The sequence below is a fragment of the Astatotilapia calliptera genome, chromosome 22 (assembly GCF_900246225.1).
Source record: "Astatotilapia calliptera chromosome 22, fAstCal1.2, whole genome shotgun sequence".
Taxonomy (NCBI): domain Eukaryota; kingdom Metazoa; phylum Chordata; class Actinopteri; order Cichliformes; family Cichlidae; genus Astatotilapia; species Astatotilapia calliptera.
In genome coordinates this window covers 17641507-17657108 of record NC_039322.1, presented here as the reverse complement: position 1 = coordinate 17657108, position 15602 = coordinate 17641507, and the positions used below count along the sequence as shown (strand labels likewise).

General features: G+C 42.1%; 1 protein-coding gene across 1 annotated transcript; it reads right to left on the bottom strand.

Annotated features, from left to right (window-relative positions):
* Window positions 1–1676: 1676 nt before the first annotated feature.
* Window positions 1677–15602, bottom strand: nobox (NOBOX oogenesis homeobox). The gene is made up of 9 exons (XM_026157257.1): window positions 15438–15602; window positions 10733–11445; window positions 7508–7670; window positions 7304–7410; window positions 6690–6823; window positions 5348–5487; window positions 4048–4309; window positions 3249–3553; window positions 1677–2692 (listed from the first exon to the last, which is right to left on the bottom strand). The coding sequence occupies exons 1-9, from the start codon at window positions 15469–15471 to the stop codon at window positions 2238–2240; spliced, it is 2313 nt and encodes a 770-aa protein (XP_026013042.1). The 5' UTR covers window positions 15472–15602; the 3' UTR covers window positions 1677–2237.

Here is a 15602-nt window from a genome sequence, read left to right as displayed (position 1 = left end):
AATAACTACAGAGTAACCCGACATGAAGCGCTCCTCAGTCACATGTGTAAGCTCAGTGATACATGAAGGACTCTGAAATTATGTAAATAGCACAAGTACTACACAAAAAAAGAGTCAATCAGTATCAGACTTCAGCCCGAGTAAAAACATTTCTTCCTTGAGTTTGAAGAGAGCCCTCACTTCTTCACAAAATAAAGTTCTGTGCGTGCCTTCTTATGCAAGAAATTTTTGCACTGCAAATGAAGTTTTTGTGTATGTGCGCGAGTGTGTGTGTGTTTATGCTGCTCGTCTCCTGCCAACAGTAACAGCTCAGTAGCCAGTGAGCAGGAAGAGAGAGGTTCATTAAAAACCAAATACAGAGCTTACATAACCAACAGTTCTGTTCATCCCAGAACCCCCTCCCCGTGCTACAAACACACTTCTCCTTCATCCCCATCTTCTTTCCCTCCCACGCCTACTGGCAGAGCCCACCCATCATCCTCTTCTCCTCCCATAGCAACAGCTCATCTCAGCTCTCCTCCCTTGTTCCTAGACCAGCAGATTGCCTCAGTCCCTCCAGCTCCCCCGTCCTTTATCTGCTCCCTCAGTCCCTGCCACCTCCTCTTTGCTCTCATCATATCTCCTTCTCTTACTCCCACACCATTCCAAGCTGTACTTCAAACTTTACAAACAGCGGGAGTACGAACCAGGAATATTAACTAGAGTTAAAACAGGAAACCTTTGATTTTACAGAGAACAAGGAAATGTCACATTGCTCCCAAACGTCTTTTTTAGTCTCAGGAAAAAGCCTTCAGCTCTTTCAGAGGTGTGATTTCATATAGGGATTTGGTTTCCACAAGCCTCTGTTACTCACTTGCATACTAAAGATAAAGGGTGTGCAAGTGCAGTAAGTGTGAGAACAGCAGATGGCAACACAGATTAAGGCTTTGGGCTGTATTAGTAATTGTCTGGAGTAACTCTGCTCTAAAATCCACTGTCGTGATCTTCCTCCATCAGATTACAGACTATCAGTCAAACCCATTCTCCTCCCCAGCAGAGGAACATTTGAAAAACTGCATCTTTAATGCTACAGATACTGGCACGTGGTTGTCTCACACTAAAAACCACCAACATAGGATTAACTCAAGCATGAATCAAACCGGACAAAAACCCCTCATTTAAATTAGAGGATCCCAAAACGAGGGATGTGAACTACCTGGATCACACGAACATAATCTGCTTTCACCAACAGTCCTCTTCTGATATGAAACTTTAGATCAAAATCTCACAGTTTTGACACAGTGGAGAAAATCCAGCGTGCAAAGCAGGATTGATCTAAAATTAGCAGCATCACTGGGAACAGTTTAGAAGTGCACGGGGAGAAAACCTTGAAGGGGAGATCCACCAGTCTAAGAAAAGAAAAGAAAAGAAAAAAAAAAAAGCCATGACCTTCATCTTGATGGCCAGAGTTGTGGACCATTATGATCACACCTCATATTATCAGTTTATAAATCAGCTTCTACTTATGGGTGACCACAGCAGGACTGACAAATGTTAACAAATTCTTTATCCAGTTTAACCGAATCACAGAGACATTGGAACCAGAAACATTTTAAAGCCCTAATATTCAAAAACAAAAAAGCAACAGGACTACATATTACACATATATTTCTAACTTATTTATAACTCTAAGGATATTATAGTATATTTGTGTCTTTATTGAACAGTGGGGGTGGGGTGGGGGGGGGGTCCTCTGAAATGTAGCAGGTTACATTTGTGCAACATTTCTATCACCATATTTTAGCAGAACATGTGACTGAAGCCAGACTTGAATGTCCCTGATTAATTCTTTAGCCAATTTAAAAAAATACAGACTCAGTGATGTTATTTTTCAGTGTAGTGTTTCTTCACATCTCATTCTGATTTCTAAACTGGTACCAAGATATCTTTTCTGAGGTACCTGAAATAAGCTACAATTTGAGCAAAAACAAACTGTCCTAAAAAGGGACATCGAAAGACAAAAACAAAATACGCTTCAATTGTTGTTTTAGATTATAAAACCAAGTTAAATGCAGAAATAAATGATTAACAGCGCAATGAGCATTTATTGCAGCCAGCAAACTAAAGCCTGGTGGCTTTCACATTTCAGCTGAGAACATCCTAATAGTAACAAAAACAGGAAATTTAGAAATCCACATATATTATATTTACATAGACAGTTGAAACACATGCACACACGCGCACACACACACTTAAAGTCAAAAATGTATGGGAGAAAAGTCGCAGTGGAAGTGGCTGTGGATCTCTCTAGGACTGTCATACTCAATTTTGACACAAGAGGGCACTGCAGGGCTTTCTGGAGAGGCCGCGTTGACCTGCGAGGGCATTAGCAATGACTCCCTGGCTGGAGTATCCTCCACCCTGAGGCAAGAGTGCCGCAGCGTTGACACAGGTGGCAGGACGGTGGCGGTGCTGGTGGTGCTGCTTGTGAAAGTCTGGTTGAGTGAAGGATTCTGGGAATTTGCATGCAACGACTCCTGGTCCTCCCCAGGAAAGAACGAAGGAAGAGGGAGGGTGGTGGAAGAGGTAGGCTGGTGCTCTCGACCGGGTCCCAAGCTGCCAGGGTAAGCAGGAGGGCACTGAGTACGCTGGTGCATGGCTGGCTGACTGCACATGTTGCCCCATGGGTAAGACTGGTACGCTGTAATCCCAGCTGGATGGAAAACACACGCAGATCCAAACAGACTGAAAATTCAGCTTCAGTGGCAGTAATTGAAACCTCAAACATTTCACCTGTCATAAGACTAAGAATGCCAAGAGTATCTGCATACCATTTAATTCTAATGTTTTTCCTGTGCCCTCAACATGACTCCCTTTTGTCTTATTAATCAATGCTGACCTATACATTTCCTTATTAAATCACCATGCAATTTAAACATCCAACTACAAAGCTTCTGATCTTTCTAATTTGCACCACTGACTGAATGGTGACTAAAGCTGATGATATGACAGTGATGAGAGCAATGTATAATACAAGATTAAAAATAATTATTGAAAAACTGAATCCTTGTTCAATGATTGTGCAAACATCTGTTTACATAGAAAGCACCAAGTCAAACTTTCTTTTGACTTCTGGGTTAGTTTACACTAATGTAGGGTGTATAGTTTTTACTTTCCATTTGATCCTATAGGATCTTTTGTCAGAGTAAAATTTCATATTTTTTCCAATACATCAATTAATGCAATCTCATTTTACCCGAGTGACTCACCGTGGTGACCAGATGACTGCAGTAGGATTTGACCTGCACTCTGGGACTGAAAGTAGGCATGACCTGTGGTGGAATAGGTCACCACTCCTGTCGAGTTTCCTCCAGGGCCAAAAGTCAGGTAGGAAGTAGGATTAGACTCTGGAGGGTTAGGGGTGAGGTAGGGGGATGGTGTGAAGTAGGTCATGCGGGGCAGAGATGCTTGAGGTTGGAGCTGAGGCTGGCTGGTGGGGTAGGAGGTCTGGAGCTGGTAAGACAGAGTGTTGCTCTGCTGGCTAGACGTCAGGTAGTCCAAGTCAAAGAGCAAACTGAGGACAACACAAACAAGAATTTAGTGACAAACATGAACATCTTTGATTATTGCTCCATCTGCAGGTTGTGGTTGCACTTATGATTACTTCTAGTGATATCGAGGCAGACAGACACAATCAGAGTTTTATTCTCAGGTCTCACGTTATTTATGAGGTTTCTGCCACCATCTCTATGCAGTACATCTGCGTTACTGAACATGCACAGATACTGCCAACCGTATCTACAAAGTAGAAGTTTTAGTGCTGTCACACATCTATAGTCATACAAGCATAATTGTATAAGAACAAAGTGACTAAGTGCAATCTCTCACAGCATATTTTAGCTAAAACTGACTCCCTGCTACTACAGACGCTGTGTGAGCCATCACTACATCAGTATTTCACAGATTCCCTCTCTGCCTACTCTCTGTCCTGCTGTCAGCTCTTATACTCATCCATATTTGAAGCATCCTCTAGTATTCATGTCACAGTTTGCTGTGAGTGGAGCTGACCTGGTGTCAGTCGGCAGAGACTGGGTCTCACGGTGGGCCAAGGTAGAGCCACCCTCCAGAGCATCCAGGAAGAGGGGTGGGGTGTGGGCTGGTGTGTTGAGGAGAGGGGGAGTGGGGTTTGCAGAGTTAAAGGTTGAGGTGAAAAGAGGAAGGCTGGCTCGCCGCAGAGGGGGGGGGCTCTGCATGGGACGGGGGGGATACTCCACCAAACCCTCCTGAGATGAAAGCTGTTGCTGGCCTGTATCCCTCACTCTGCTTTCACCTAACAGATAAAAACCAAGCAATTACAAAGTAAGATTAGGCAGAGATACTGTAGTTTGGTTTCTGTGTAATTTTACTATCTCAACCTGCAGTGTGAAGGTTTGCTGAGCTGAACAAAGATGTCATTCTTCTATAAACACTTTCTCATATGTAGGAAAATCCGTTAATTAAAAACCTATGTTTGTAATGCCATAAAAGCCACAAATTTTATCGAGGTCAAATTTGCTGCTACTTTACATAACCGACCCTACAACTGAAAGAGTTTTGGTGGACAAGCTTTGTCCGCCTCTCTTCCAGTAAAAATAACTAATGTTAACAGAGGATCCTAAGCAAATGTAACGACATTTTTCAGCCATGATGGAGGTGGGGTGACTGCATCACTGCTTGATCATCCAGACATCAAAGAATTTAAGCTGGTCCGGTTTCTTTAGGGATTAATAAAGTATTCTGATTGTAATCATTCATCAGCACCTCACAAAGGAATGATAATGCAGGTTGAAGGGAAACTTAATCCCAAATCCAAGTTTACATATTTTCCTCTGACCTTTAGACTTATGTATCCATCTAGATTGTTTTGTTGTGATGTTTCCCTTTTCATCAATGGAACGAGATGGTCTTCACATTACAAAAAAACTTAACAGCTTTGTCTGTTTAATCAAACAAAACTAAAGTAAAAATTCAAAAACCTTGTTATGAGCAGTTTTATGTAGGACCTATTTTTTTTTTTCCAATGCTACTTTCAGCTGTTCACTTATAGACAAGGGCTCGCCACTGTGGGAAGGTCTGCATGTTTGATTTCTTTTTAATGATTATGTATATTTATTTTTGCACTGGATGTCGCTTATTAGGCAAATGTGTAATGTGCAAAACAAAAGGGCACAGAGCTTGCTAACATCATAGCTCAGCTGAAGGGTGATGCGATCTTTAACACCTTTGTATGCAATTTTAAAGAGAATTCCTCACAGACAGACTGAATGCTCATCAAGCTAATGCATGAAAAGCAGAGTGTCGTAAAATGTGCATGTGTGGATTTTCACACCTGGGCTGCTGAGGCTGGACAACAGGCTGCTGTGAGAGGGTGGGCTCTGAGTGGTTATGGTGGGGAATGAAGGTGGCACAGGGGCAAGCTGGGGTAGCTTGGGAGGAGCATAATAACGAGACAAAGAAGCGGCTCCCTTACTAAAACAAAGACAAAGAACAAAAATGCACTTAAGCATGAATCAAATCAAAGTACAGAGATAAAAATCTAGAGAGGTGTGTGTGTGTGGGGGGGGGGGGGGGGGGGGGGGGGGGTCAACTGGACTTCTTTAGGTTTGTGAAGATATCTTGATGAATGCTCAATCATCCAGGTAAGTAGATCTCCAAAAGTTGATTCTGTTCATCTGGACGTAGTGTTTTGTGAAGATAATTCACCTCTTATCCAAGAGGCTTCTTCAGTTCTACAAACAAAAGACTGAGAGTCCCAGGTATTTAACGCCTAGTGGGGGCTTTGGAAGTGGTCCTGAGGGTCATTGACCCATTATTGACCCAGAGCCTCTTCACATGAGCCAAGGTGTGTGAGAAGAAGAAGAAGAAGAAAAAAAAGAAAAAAAGAAGGACTGTATTACTATCACCGGGGGTTAAGGGTCAAGTCACTGTGAGGGCTTGCCCAGCCTCATCATGTGACCTTAATAGCTCAGTTGAGGCTCAGCTGAGTAAAGACACAGCAATAACACTTTCAGTACCTACTGGGCTCCGGTTCGAAGTGATCTAGCCTATCGAAAAATGTGATTTCAACAGACGTAACTCAGTCATGAGAGCGACTTAATCACAAAAAACAAAACTACCATTTCTGAAAGCCGACAACGGGGGAAATCCCCCCCCCCCCCAAAAAAAACCCCCACACACAGAGCAGCAGGTACACCATCGTCTCGAGGTTTTCCATTGTTGTGTCGCATACAAATGACGTCACATCAACGATGGTCGTTCACAGTGGATGTGGATTCAATTCTGGTTTATTTATATAGTGCCAAATCACAGCAGTTGCCTCGAGGCACTTTGCATTGTAAGGTAAAGACCCTACAATAATGCAGAGAAAGCAATCAGACGACACCCTAGGAGTGAGAAACAGCAAGAAGAGAAAAAAAAACAAACTCCCTTTTAACCGAAGAAACCTTTGCAAGAACAAATTACCTCCTTTACTTCTCGCTCAAACCATCTTGTCTTCTTAGTCCAAAATGTGAGCACTGGCATCCTCAAAAGAGTGACTTTTATTCTTTAAGTGTACAGCCTTCAAACCTAAAGAAGTCATCTACCTTATTTTCTTCAGTCTCTCTAGACTACCATGACCTGGATGACAGCAAACCTACACAGACACACAGAAATAAAAGAAACAGAAATACCTGTTGTGAGCCAGTGTGGGCATGGGATTGATTTGGTGATGTGGACTGTATTCGGCTCTACTCTGTCCGTGTTCCACCTTTGCTGTAACAGCACGTACTTTCCTCCACTTTGCCCTCCGGTTCTGAAACCAGACCTGGGACCCAGAAACATTCAGGGGGGAAAAAATAAGACTGAGGAGGCCAACAAAAAAGGTAGAAACTGCTTTACAGAGGATGAGATGGGATTTTCAGGAACACAAAGAATAAAATGCCAGTAGCACATCTTCATAAGGAAAACATCACAAGTCTTCAGTAAAATTCCACAGAAGATGAACAGAGTAATAATAATAATAATAATAATAATAATAATAATAATGGATACTTTATTGATCCCCATGGGGAAATTACTTGTTTTTCTCTGCATTTGACCCATTCACTCAGTGAAGCAGTGGGCAGCCCACTAAGCAGGCGCCCGGGGAGCAGTGTGTAGGGACGGTACCTTGCTCAGGGGTACCTCAGGGTAGCCGTTAAGTGGATTCGAACCGCCGACCTTCCGATCATGGGGCGACCACTTTACCTACTGAGCTATCCCTGCCCTAAGAGTCTAACCATAGACCACAGAGTAAGAGTCTAACCATAATTCTCTGAGGTGTGACGCCGACTGAAGTAGCAATCACTTTCCTTTTTTCTGCGTCCGGATAGTGATCCTCTTGGAAAAGGGCCTCTAGATGCTCTAACTGATCTGTACGCAAGAGTACGTTAGTGTACACACACACAAATTACAGGACAATAATTTGCATAGCAGTCAAATGTGAGCACACAGAGACGTTTCCCCTCACCTGTGCTGTAGAGCGTCCGTGTCTTCTTCTTCGGTGCAGGTGGCAGCAGGCAGCTGTCCACAGACTCTATCCCTGGCAGCAGTGGGAAGCTGAGGGCTCGACCTCGGCCCCTGGTGCTGTAGCGGATGGAGCGTCGGGTGGAGTATACCTGCGTTATCTCCATCTGCCATGAAGAAACACTACCTCAGCACAGATGTTTTCAGTCAAATTCAGTAAAATGTCCCAATGTTTTTTTTTCCCTTTAAAAAAAGGATTTTAAATAGTCAGGTATCAATTATCACATTTTTAAAAGCTAAATATAATTTTGGAGAGTCGTTTAGGGGGGAAAAAAAGGAAAAACCTTTGAGTGCAGTGCAGAGTTGAATGTTTCAGCCCAAACAAAGCAATGCAGCAATCATTTCCCAAAAATAAAAGTTCATTTAGGACTTCCAGGACCAAGTAATTAATTTCCATTGTTCTTTCCCATATGTGATATTAACACGTCTGTTCCAGGGCTGCAGCCAGCAGGTAATGATTTTTCTCATTTTCTGTTAATTGCTTGGTCCATTAAATCTAGTGAATATAAAAATGCCCACCGCAGTTATCCAGGACCTGATGTAATGTCTTCAAACTGCTTACTTTTTCTGATGACAGACAATAACCAAACATATCAAAACTGCCCAGAGACAAGAACAAGTAAAGTAGTCTTAAAGATTGATCAGTTATGAAAATAAACAGCTCTTCTCCTGCCAAACTGGTAACTGACTGTTCCAGCTCTACCAAACTCACATATCAGTTGTCAGTCTCTGTAAAAATTTGTCTTCAGGTTAGCGTAGTTCAAAAACAATCATTTCTGATTTGATCTGGTCTGAAACGTCTTGCTGTTGTAGAACCAGTGACATTATCTGAGATCTACGTCTGAGTGGTAAACATTAAAAGTACCGATTACTAGCACAGTGCATGCTGTGGGTCCAAGAGTGTCATCCTGGCAAATAACAGTAAAGAACAATTAATTTACCGTTATCACCTTACATAGCTTTTCAGTGAGATGAGATCATTCTCCACACGCTGAATGTGCTCGTTAATGGCTTCAAAGAATCTGTCACCTACGGATATCACACTACATTACACACTGAACATTCAAATCCAGGATGCCATTTTCACAGCTGCATCATTAATAATTCAGAGGACTGTAGGTGTGCATATTTCATACACATTAGACTGTAATTACACACTGAATGAGCCATTATTAGAAACCTGTTGAGATTTACTAGAAAATGCAAAACTGTTGGGTTAAAGGTTAAACTTCATGATCAGCAGCCAAGTATAATGTGTTTATTTTTGTCTTTTCACACACTGTAACCCTGAAATTCTCTCGACACAAATGTCCAAATCATTCAGATAAACTGTCTTTGCACTGCTTAATACAGAATCATTTCCACCTGAACCCATATGAGGATGCTACAGGTAATTATCGAGAGTATTCACAACAAGCGAGTGGGCGTCGTGTATCCTGCATTGTCCATGCTTTACTCAGACAGCATCTGGCAGGTTTGTTGGAGAAATTTCTCTAAGCACAACATCCCAGTGCACTTCAGACAAAGCAACGCCCTCGCAAAAAACTACCTCATCAAAATACTCAGAGTTTACCATGCAATGCAGTGAGGAGTGCTCGGACCTTTACATAGGAGAGCAGAGATCTTCGATCAAGAACACAGACAGAGGCCATCTATGGGCACTGTGAACAACCACCACTGAGTGGAGGTAGTGACGCTAATTATCAGCCACCTTTAATGCAGTCCTGAAATCCTCTTCCCAACCCCCACAGCTTGACCCATGTGACCTTAATAGCTCACAACAATATGGCAGGGCAATGTCTCACAGAGGAGTCACATCTTGACTCATATGACCCTTAAAGACTGACTGGAGATTTATGCTTCAGCAAGAAATCTATGCTGTAGCTATTAGTGTGTACCTGAATAAATAGAATAAGTGTTTTTAATCTGTACTGCCACTGTTGTGTATTTTTGACTCTCTAAATAAGCTATACACAGAGCACTGGTCAGGTTCCATCCATGAATGTGTTTTTATCGCTAATAACCAAAACAAATCCAGTTTTTCCCTCACTGTTTCTGGAACGCACCAACTTCCAACATGTCTGCAAATGTTTATATAAAGGTCTTAACCTCAAACCCCTCTGAAAACTTATGGGGAAACCTCTTGTGCATCACCCTAGCAATGTGACTACATGTTAGCTCAACGTAGCCCACGATTGTTGCGATTGGCCATTTCAGCACCATCGATTCCAGTTTTGCGCTTCTTCTTCCTTTTTTCCCACCTTTTTCACTGCAGTTTTAAAATTTATTAGTGAAAGTGACAATCATCTCTTCAATATAAGGAACATTAATAATAATAGTATCAATATAAGTACTCACAAATGTCAGCAAATTTCTGGAGGGAGACTGTGTAAACTATTGGAATGGATGTAAGGGAATGTATAAACAAGTGAAAAATCTAGAGGGGCAGATTTCAATCCCTAGTCCCAAGATTTTATTTTTTTTTCTATTGGCTGGCACTACATATAAAAGACCAGGACATTAGCACATTGTAATTAACACAATGCACCATAAATGCCAGCAATGACGTTGGCCATTTGCGTAGGTTACATTGCAAGCACTACAAGGTTCCCAGCAGAAGTCTAAATCGGACAGAACAGGCTTGTCCACATCTTTTAGGACCACATTTAAAGTGACAGCCCCATCAGGGGTTAAATACCTGGGCCTTAAGACATTTAAGAAGTAAAGAAGCTTCTTAGGTGAGTGAAGAGACACCTTTATAAACCCCAAAAAATGTAAGTCCAGTTACCTTCAGTTCAAGTAATTAGGGCTATTTTGACGTGGGTCGGCGAGAACCTTACAAGGACACTCAGAGAGCATCCTTGACAAAACCCAGCAAAATATTAGTGGTGAAAATGCATCCAAAGTTCTTACATGTGAAAAAGAACCACTCGAGGGAATGTACTGACATGATTTCCTAACATTGTTGGGGTTCATGTGTGAAACTGGCTTAAGTTTGAGAAAGATCTTAAATCTGCGTGTCTGAAATACAGCAGCACACAAACAGAGTTTGGTGTGAATGTGTCACTCAGGTTCAGCGTGCAATGAATCTTGAGCAAATGAAAGGGAAAATACATTTCAAGTAGTTCACAGATCATCAGGTATGAGCACATGAATGGTCTCCTCTCACCTCAAGTGGTTGTGGGCCCTGCTGGGGGACACTGTGAGGCAGAAGGGGGCTATGAGGTCTTTTGTTACTCTGTGGCTGAGGACATGTGGGCTGGATGGAGACAGGAGGCTGCGAGGAGTACAGCAGGGGGATGGGAACTGGGGGACAACACAGCCCTGTCCCCCCAAACCCCAAGTAGAGTGGGTCAGAGAGGTCACAGCTGTTCGTCAGAGCCGAGGTCTCCTCTGAGCTCATCGCTGGCACCTCCTGTGTCTCACTTTTCTTCATCTCCTCAGACCTCTCACCAACATCCTTTACTCCTCTCTTACTTCTCACCTGCTCACTTTGCTTCCTCCCTCGCTTCTTCTTACTCTTCTTCTGCTCATCTTTTTGTGCTAAGCGCTTTGTCACTGTACTCTCTTGTTCATCAGCAATTGTTTCCTTGGCCTTCTCAATCTTGTTGTCTTCCATCTGCACCTCCTGTGCCGCCCCCGCTTTCAGCCCACTCTCAGGCTTCACCTGCTCCTCCTCTGTCACAACTTTCTCTTCTTTCCCCCCCTCCCCATCCTTCTCTTCTCGCCATGTCTCCTCTGCTGCCTCTTCATCCTCCCACTGACTAAACACTTCCTCCTCCTTTTCCCTCCTCTTCCTCCTCCTCCTCCTCCTGCTCATGTTCCCTCGGTTGCTGTTTTTTGACAAATCCTCCAGTTCCTCACACAGAAGGCTTGGACAGTCTGCAACAGAGTAAAGCAAGAATTTGTTTTTTAACTTAAAAATTTGGACTAAAAATCATTCATCTGGTTTTACTTCAGCATCCTACCTTCTAGTAATATAGTACTCTGGACATTAATGAGTTCATAATTATCATCAACATATTACATCTTGACTTCTACAAGAATACAATAATAACAGAGATACATTTTTGGATCAGGCCAGTCTGAAAAATGAATACAGGCTCAAGAACTTCAAAGCCAGAATTCATTTTGTGGCAGTTAGGAGAAGGCTTTAATCTTTAAGTTCCAGCCTACTGCACTATGTTTTCATTATGTATCATTTTACCCAGTTTATTTGGTCAGATATTGCAAAAATATGCCCAAATATGCGTGTTTTTCCTAACAAGCTCCTGAAAACTGAAGGTTTCTCACCTCAAGTCATTATAAGCTGGAGCTAAGTACTATAAAGCGAGTTCAACATACCCAGGTTGTCTTTGTGTTATCTGGACTCCCTTATCCGAACATATTTAGTCAGGAACACATCAAGCTTTTATCAACTCACTAAGTTAACCTAGGTTTTAACCTGCACATTCACATTAAACTGGGTGGCATCTGTGGCATTATCAACAGAAAACAGATGTTAGTAACAGAGCAGCTGATTGTTCAAAAGATGAATCTATAATATTAGAAAACCATGAATTGGTTGAACACATAATACAGACTGAGAGAAACACAGCTGCTCCAGACAAAGCAGTGGTGGTGAAGGAAAAGCACTGCACAGTAGATAAATACTGACAGCGCTGAATGAATGCATGGACACTCAGTGCTTTGTAAGACAGGAAAAGAGAGGGTAATAAAGTTTAGCCTATTTAAAGCCAGGAGAGAAAGACAGCAAAAATGCCCACTGTTTATCAGAATCTCATGGATTATAATGAGTAAATGACTAAATTAATGTTTAGAAGGCAATGTTAGTTCTCATTCTTTCAGCTGCAGCTTCGCTGTTGGTTGATGATCTGAGAGCAAGTGAAGAGTAAATGCAACAAACAGAATTCAAAGGCAGGCTTAGTCTATGTGCAAATTAAATACAAACCAGCCAAAAGTGGAAGGGAAAAAATAAGGGGAAAAAAAGGTTTATCTAAAAATATATCTCTCTTATTGATCATCTGGGAAGTGTGAAGACACTAGACTCTCCTACTATCCACACAGGAAGTCAGAGGAATCTTCCAGGAATGGTGTCATTTCACAGAGAACTGACAGGTCAGTAGACGCCGATTTCAGACCTAATGATCTCTAATCTAGGGAACAAGTTATCATGGTGAAGCACCCTGGTAAGAAGTGAACCATCTTAATAGCACAGAAAAACCCTGATAACCAGACAAGATAAAATCCGACTCCATCATCAGGCCTCTGCAGTGTTGGGAAAAGTGAACTAACACCTTTTTTTGTGTGTTAACTAGTAAAACTACAAATGCTTCCTTCACCAAAAGGAAAGTTGTTGTTCAATGTCATTCTTTTTATTTCCCAACCGGTTCCCAGGTTGAGCACTCTGCAGACAAGTTAGAGCAGGAAGGCTGAGACGGTTTGGACATCTGTAGGGGAAGTAGTGGATATACTGGACAAAGGATGTTGAAGATGGGAGGGAAAAAAGGAAGACCTCGGAGAGAAAGGTGAGATGCAACCTTTCTGCATATGCGGGTGATTCCTGCCATTTATTAGCTCGAAAAAGGTGAGAAGGGATTCTTTATCAGTTACCTGGCCGTCCTGCGTGGTAGTGAACCTGCAAATTCCTGTATCGATACCATACCAAGTAAACACAGGGCCAGTATTACTGATACCAAAACCAATAGTGATACTTTTAACTTATAAAAGGCAGCTTATGTAGGGGAGCTCATCGTTTCATGACTTATGAGATGAATCATCACCAATCTGCAAAATCTGAACACATTTTAATAGGGTTAACATATCGATCCTATTGTGCTAGTATCAATCCGATACCGATACCAGTGATGGTATCAGTACTACGGATAATTGGGTCGTTAGTGGCTCACGGCCTAGCTCCACTGCTTGGCATCTGACCAGACAGGTGACGCGTTCCCTAGATTTTATTTATTGTTGTTGGCTTTTGAGTTTACGCTTTTAATATAAACTTAACTGAGTGGCACTTTTGCTGGGTTGACTTAATTTCTTATGACACTGTGCAATAATTTCATTACATGTTCACTGTCAAGTGGGTCATTGCTAGGTTTTAAAATTGCTGTAGTTAACCAAACTATATTTCTGTCTTTGGTAATAGGGATGGGAATCGAGAACCGGTTCTTGTGTAGAATCGGCTCCCAGTAGTCCAATTCCTTGTTGTTAGTCAGCCTGCCTATCATCCTGCTTCTGTTTCAGTTGCACTTGTGGTCCTGTGTTAAAACACTGGCACAGTCTGCAGCGTGGATATGGATGTTACTCTTATTTCACAAAAGGACGAGCACGGGATGGTAAAGTGGAAACTACATCCAGCTCAGAAACAACTGCATTATGCTGTTAACACTACTTTGACTCTTCACACACACACAGCATGCTAATACTAAGCCAACCAGACAGCATGCTAAAACCAAGCTAGCCAAGAACCCAGAGTGAAAGCTGAGTGAATGTGGGCCCCAGCCCAGCAGCCAGACCCTGAACTTTAACAGGTAACAAACATAAGCAGTTGGGTTGCAGCCTCCATTTCTAGATGTTCATGTTTCTAAAGTAGAATCACTTTCAAGTGTTTTCGTGCTGGTTTTCATCTTTACTTTGTGTTCACAACTAAATACTAAGAGAAAGATCATTTGTGTCACCCTCATTAGGATAGGGATTTGTGCTGTGTGTAAGATTGTAACCTCAGGTTTATATTGTTAAATGGTAGTTTTGAGACAATACGTTTCAGCTATTTTATAGAGTAACATGAAAGTAGTGCAATGAGCAGTGTAACAAATTACTTAATTACTCCAAAGAGAAAGTAACACACACTGCTCACACACACACACACAAAAAAAAAGGGAAAATGCCTCCAACATACACAAACATTTGATCACACAACATGCTATTAATTTGCATGAATGTAATGTCTTCAGGAGTTTTTCCTTCCCACTGTCGCCAAAGTGCTTGCTCATAGGGTTCATATAATTGTTGGATTTTTGTATGTAGGTATTATTGTCGGGTCTACCTTACAATATAAAGTGCCTTGAGGTGACTGTTATTGTGATTTGGCGCTGTATGAAGAACTGGATTGAATGTGATATACTGCTTAGTCATGGTGGTGATAAGGAATCAAATCAATAGGTGATATCAATATTGGAATCACTAAACTCATCAATTTCCATCTTTATTTGGGTAATTTTGATTCAGTCCAGCTTCTTTTCTTTTCTCTTTTTAAATTATTCAAACTGAAGCAACCTATATTAATGAAAAGCACAGCTCAACTCTGAAAATGCCACAAAGCAGGTGTATATGCATTCATGAACTCTCACGCCGCTCAGCTACATTGGTGCATTTTCCTCTGTCACTCACTGAGCTGGAGTCAGATAAGGTACCAGTATTTGGAGAAATAACCCGATGATGTTTGAAGATTTCTTTCACATCTCCAGGGTCACGTGGTGACCCGCAGGTCAAATAAAACGCGCGTCGGTCTCGGGAGGAGCAGCAGCCTGCGGTGGCTTAATTAGTGTCCCAGCCGTGCGCCGCCTCGTGCCACCACCTCACCTGACCGTTAATTAACTCTGAGCGGCTAGGTGCTGCTAAACTAGCCAAGCTGTCCCCATCTCCAAACACCGGGTCGTGAATGTTAATAACCGTGTTTTAAGTCGTCTCCGCGGAGCAGAGCTGCACTGGGAGCTTCACTCACAGGGGGAAAAAATAAAAGCTTTAAATAAGACGTCTTTCAAAAGTTTGTTAAAAAATGGTGTTAAAAGTTTGTCCGCGTGCATCAATTGAAAAGGCTAAAACAAGCCAATAAAACAATTAAAGGGCAGCCTGAGTATCCTTACCCAAGTCTTCACCTGCGTCACCGTCTTCGTCCATGAACGCCACCGTCAAAACCAATAAACTTGTGCTAATAATCAATTAAGTCGAGCAGACAACGAAGCGAATGTCTTCATGACCGCAGGTTAATGGGCTTGATTGATTGATTACCTCTCTCTGCTGTGTGACGG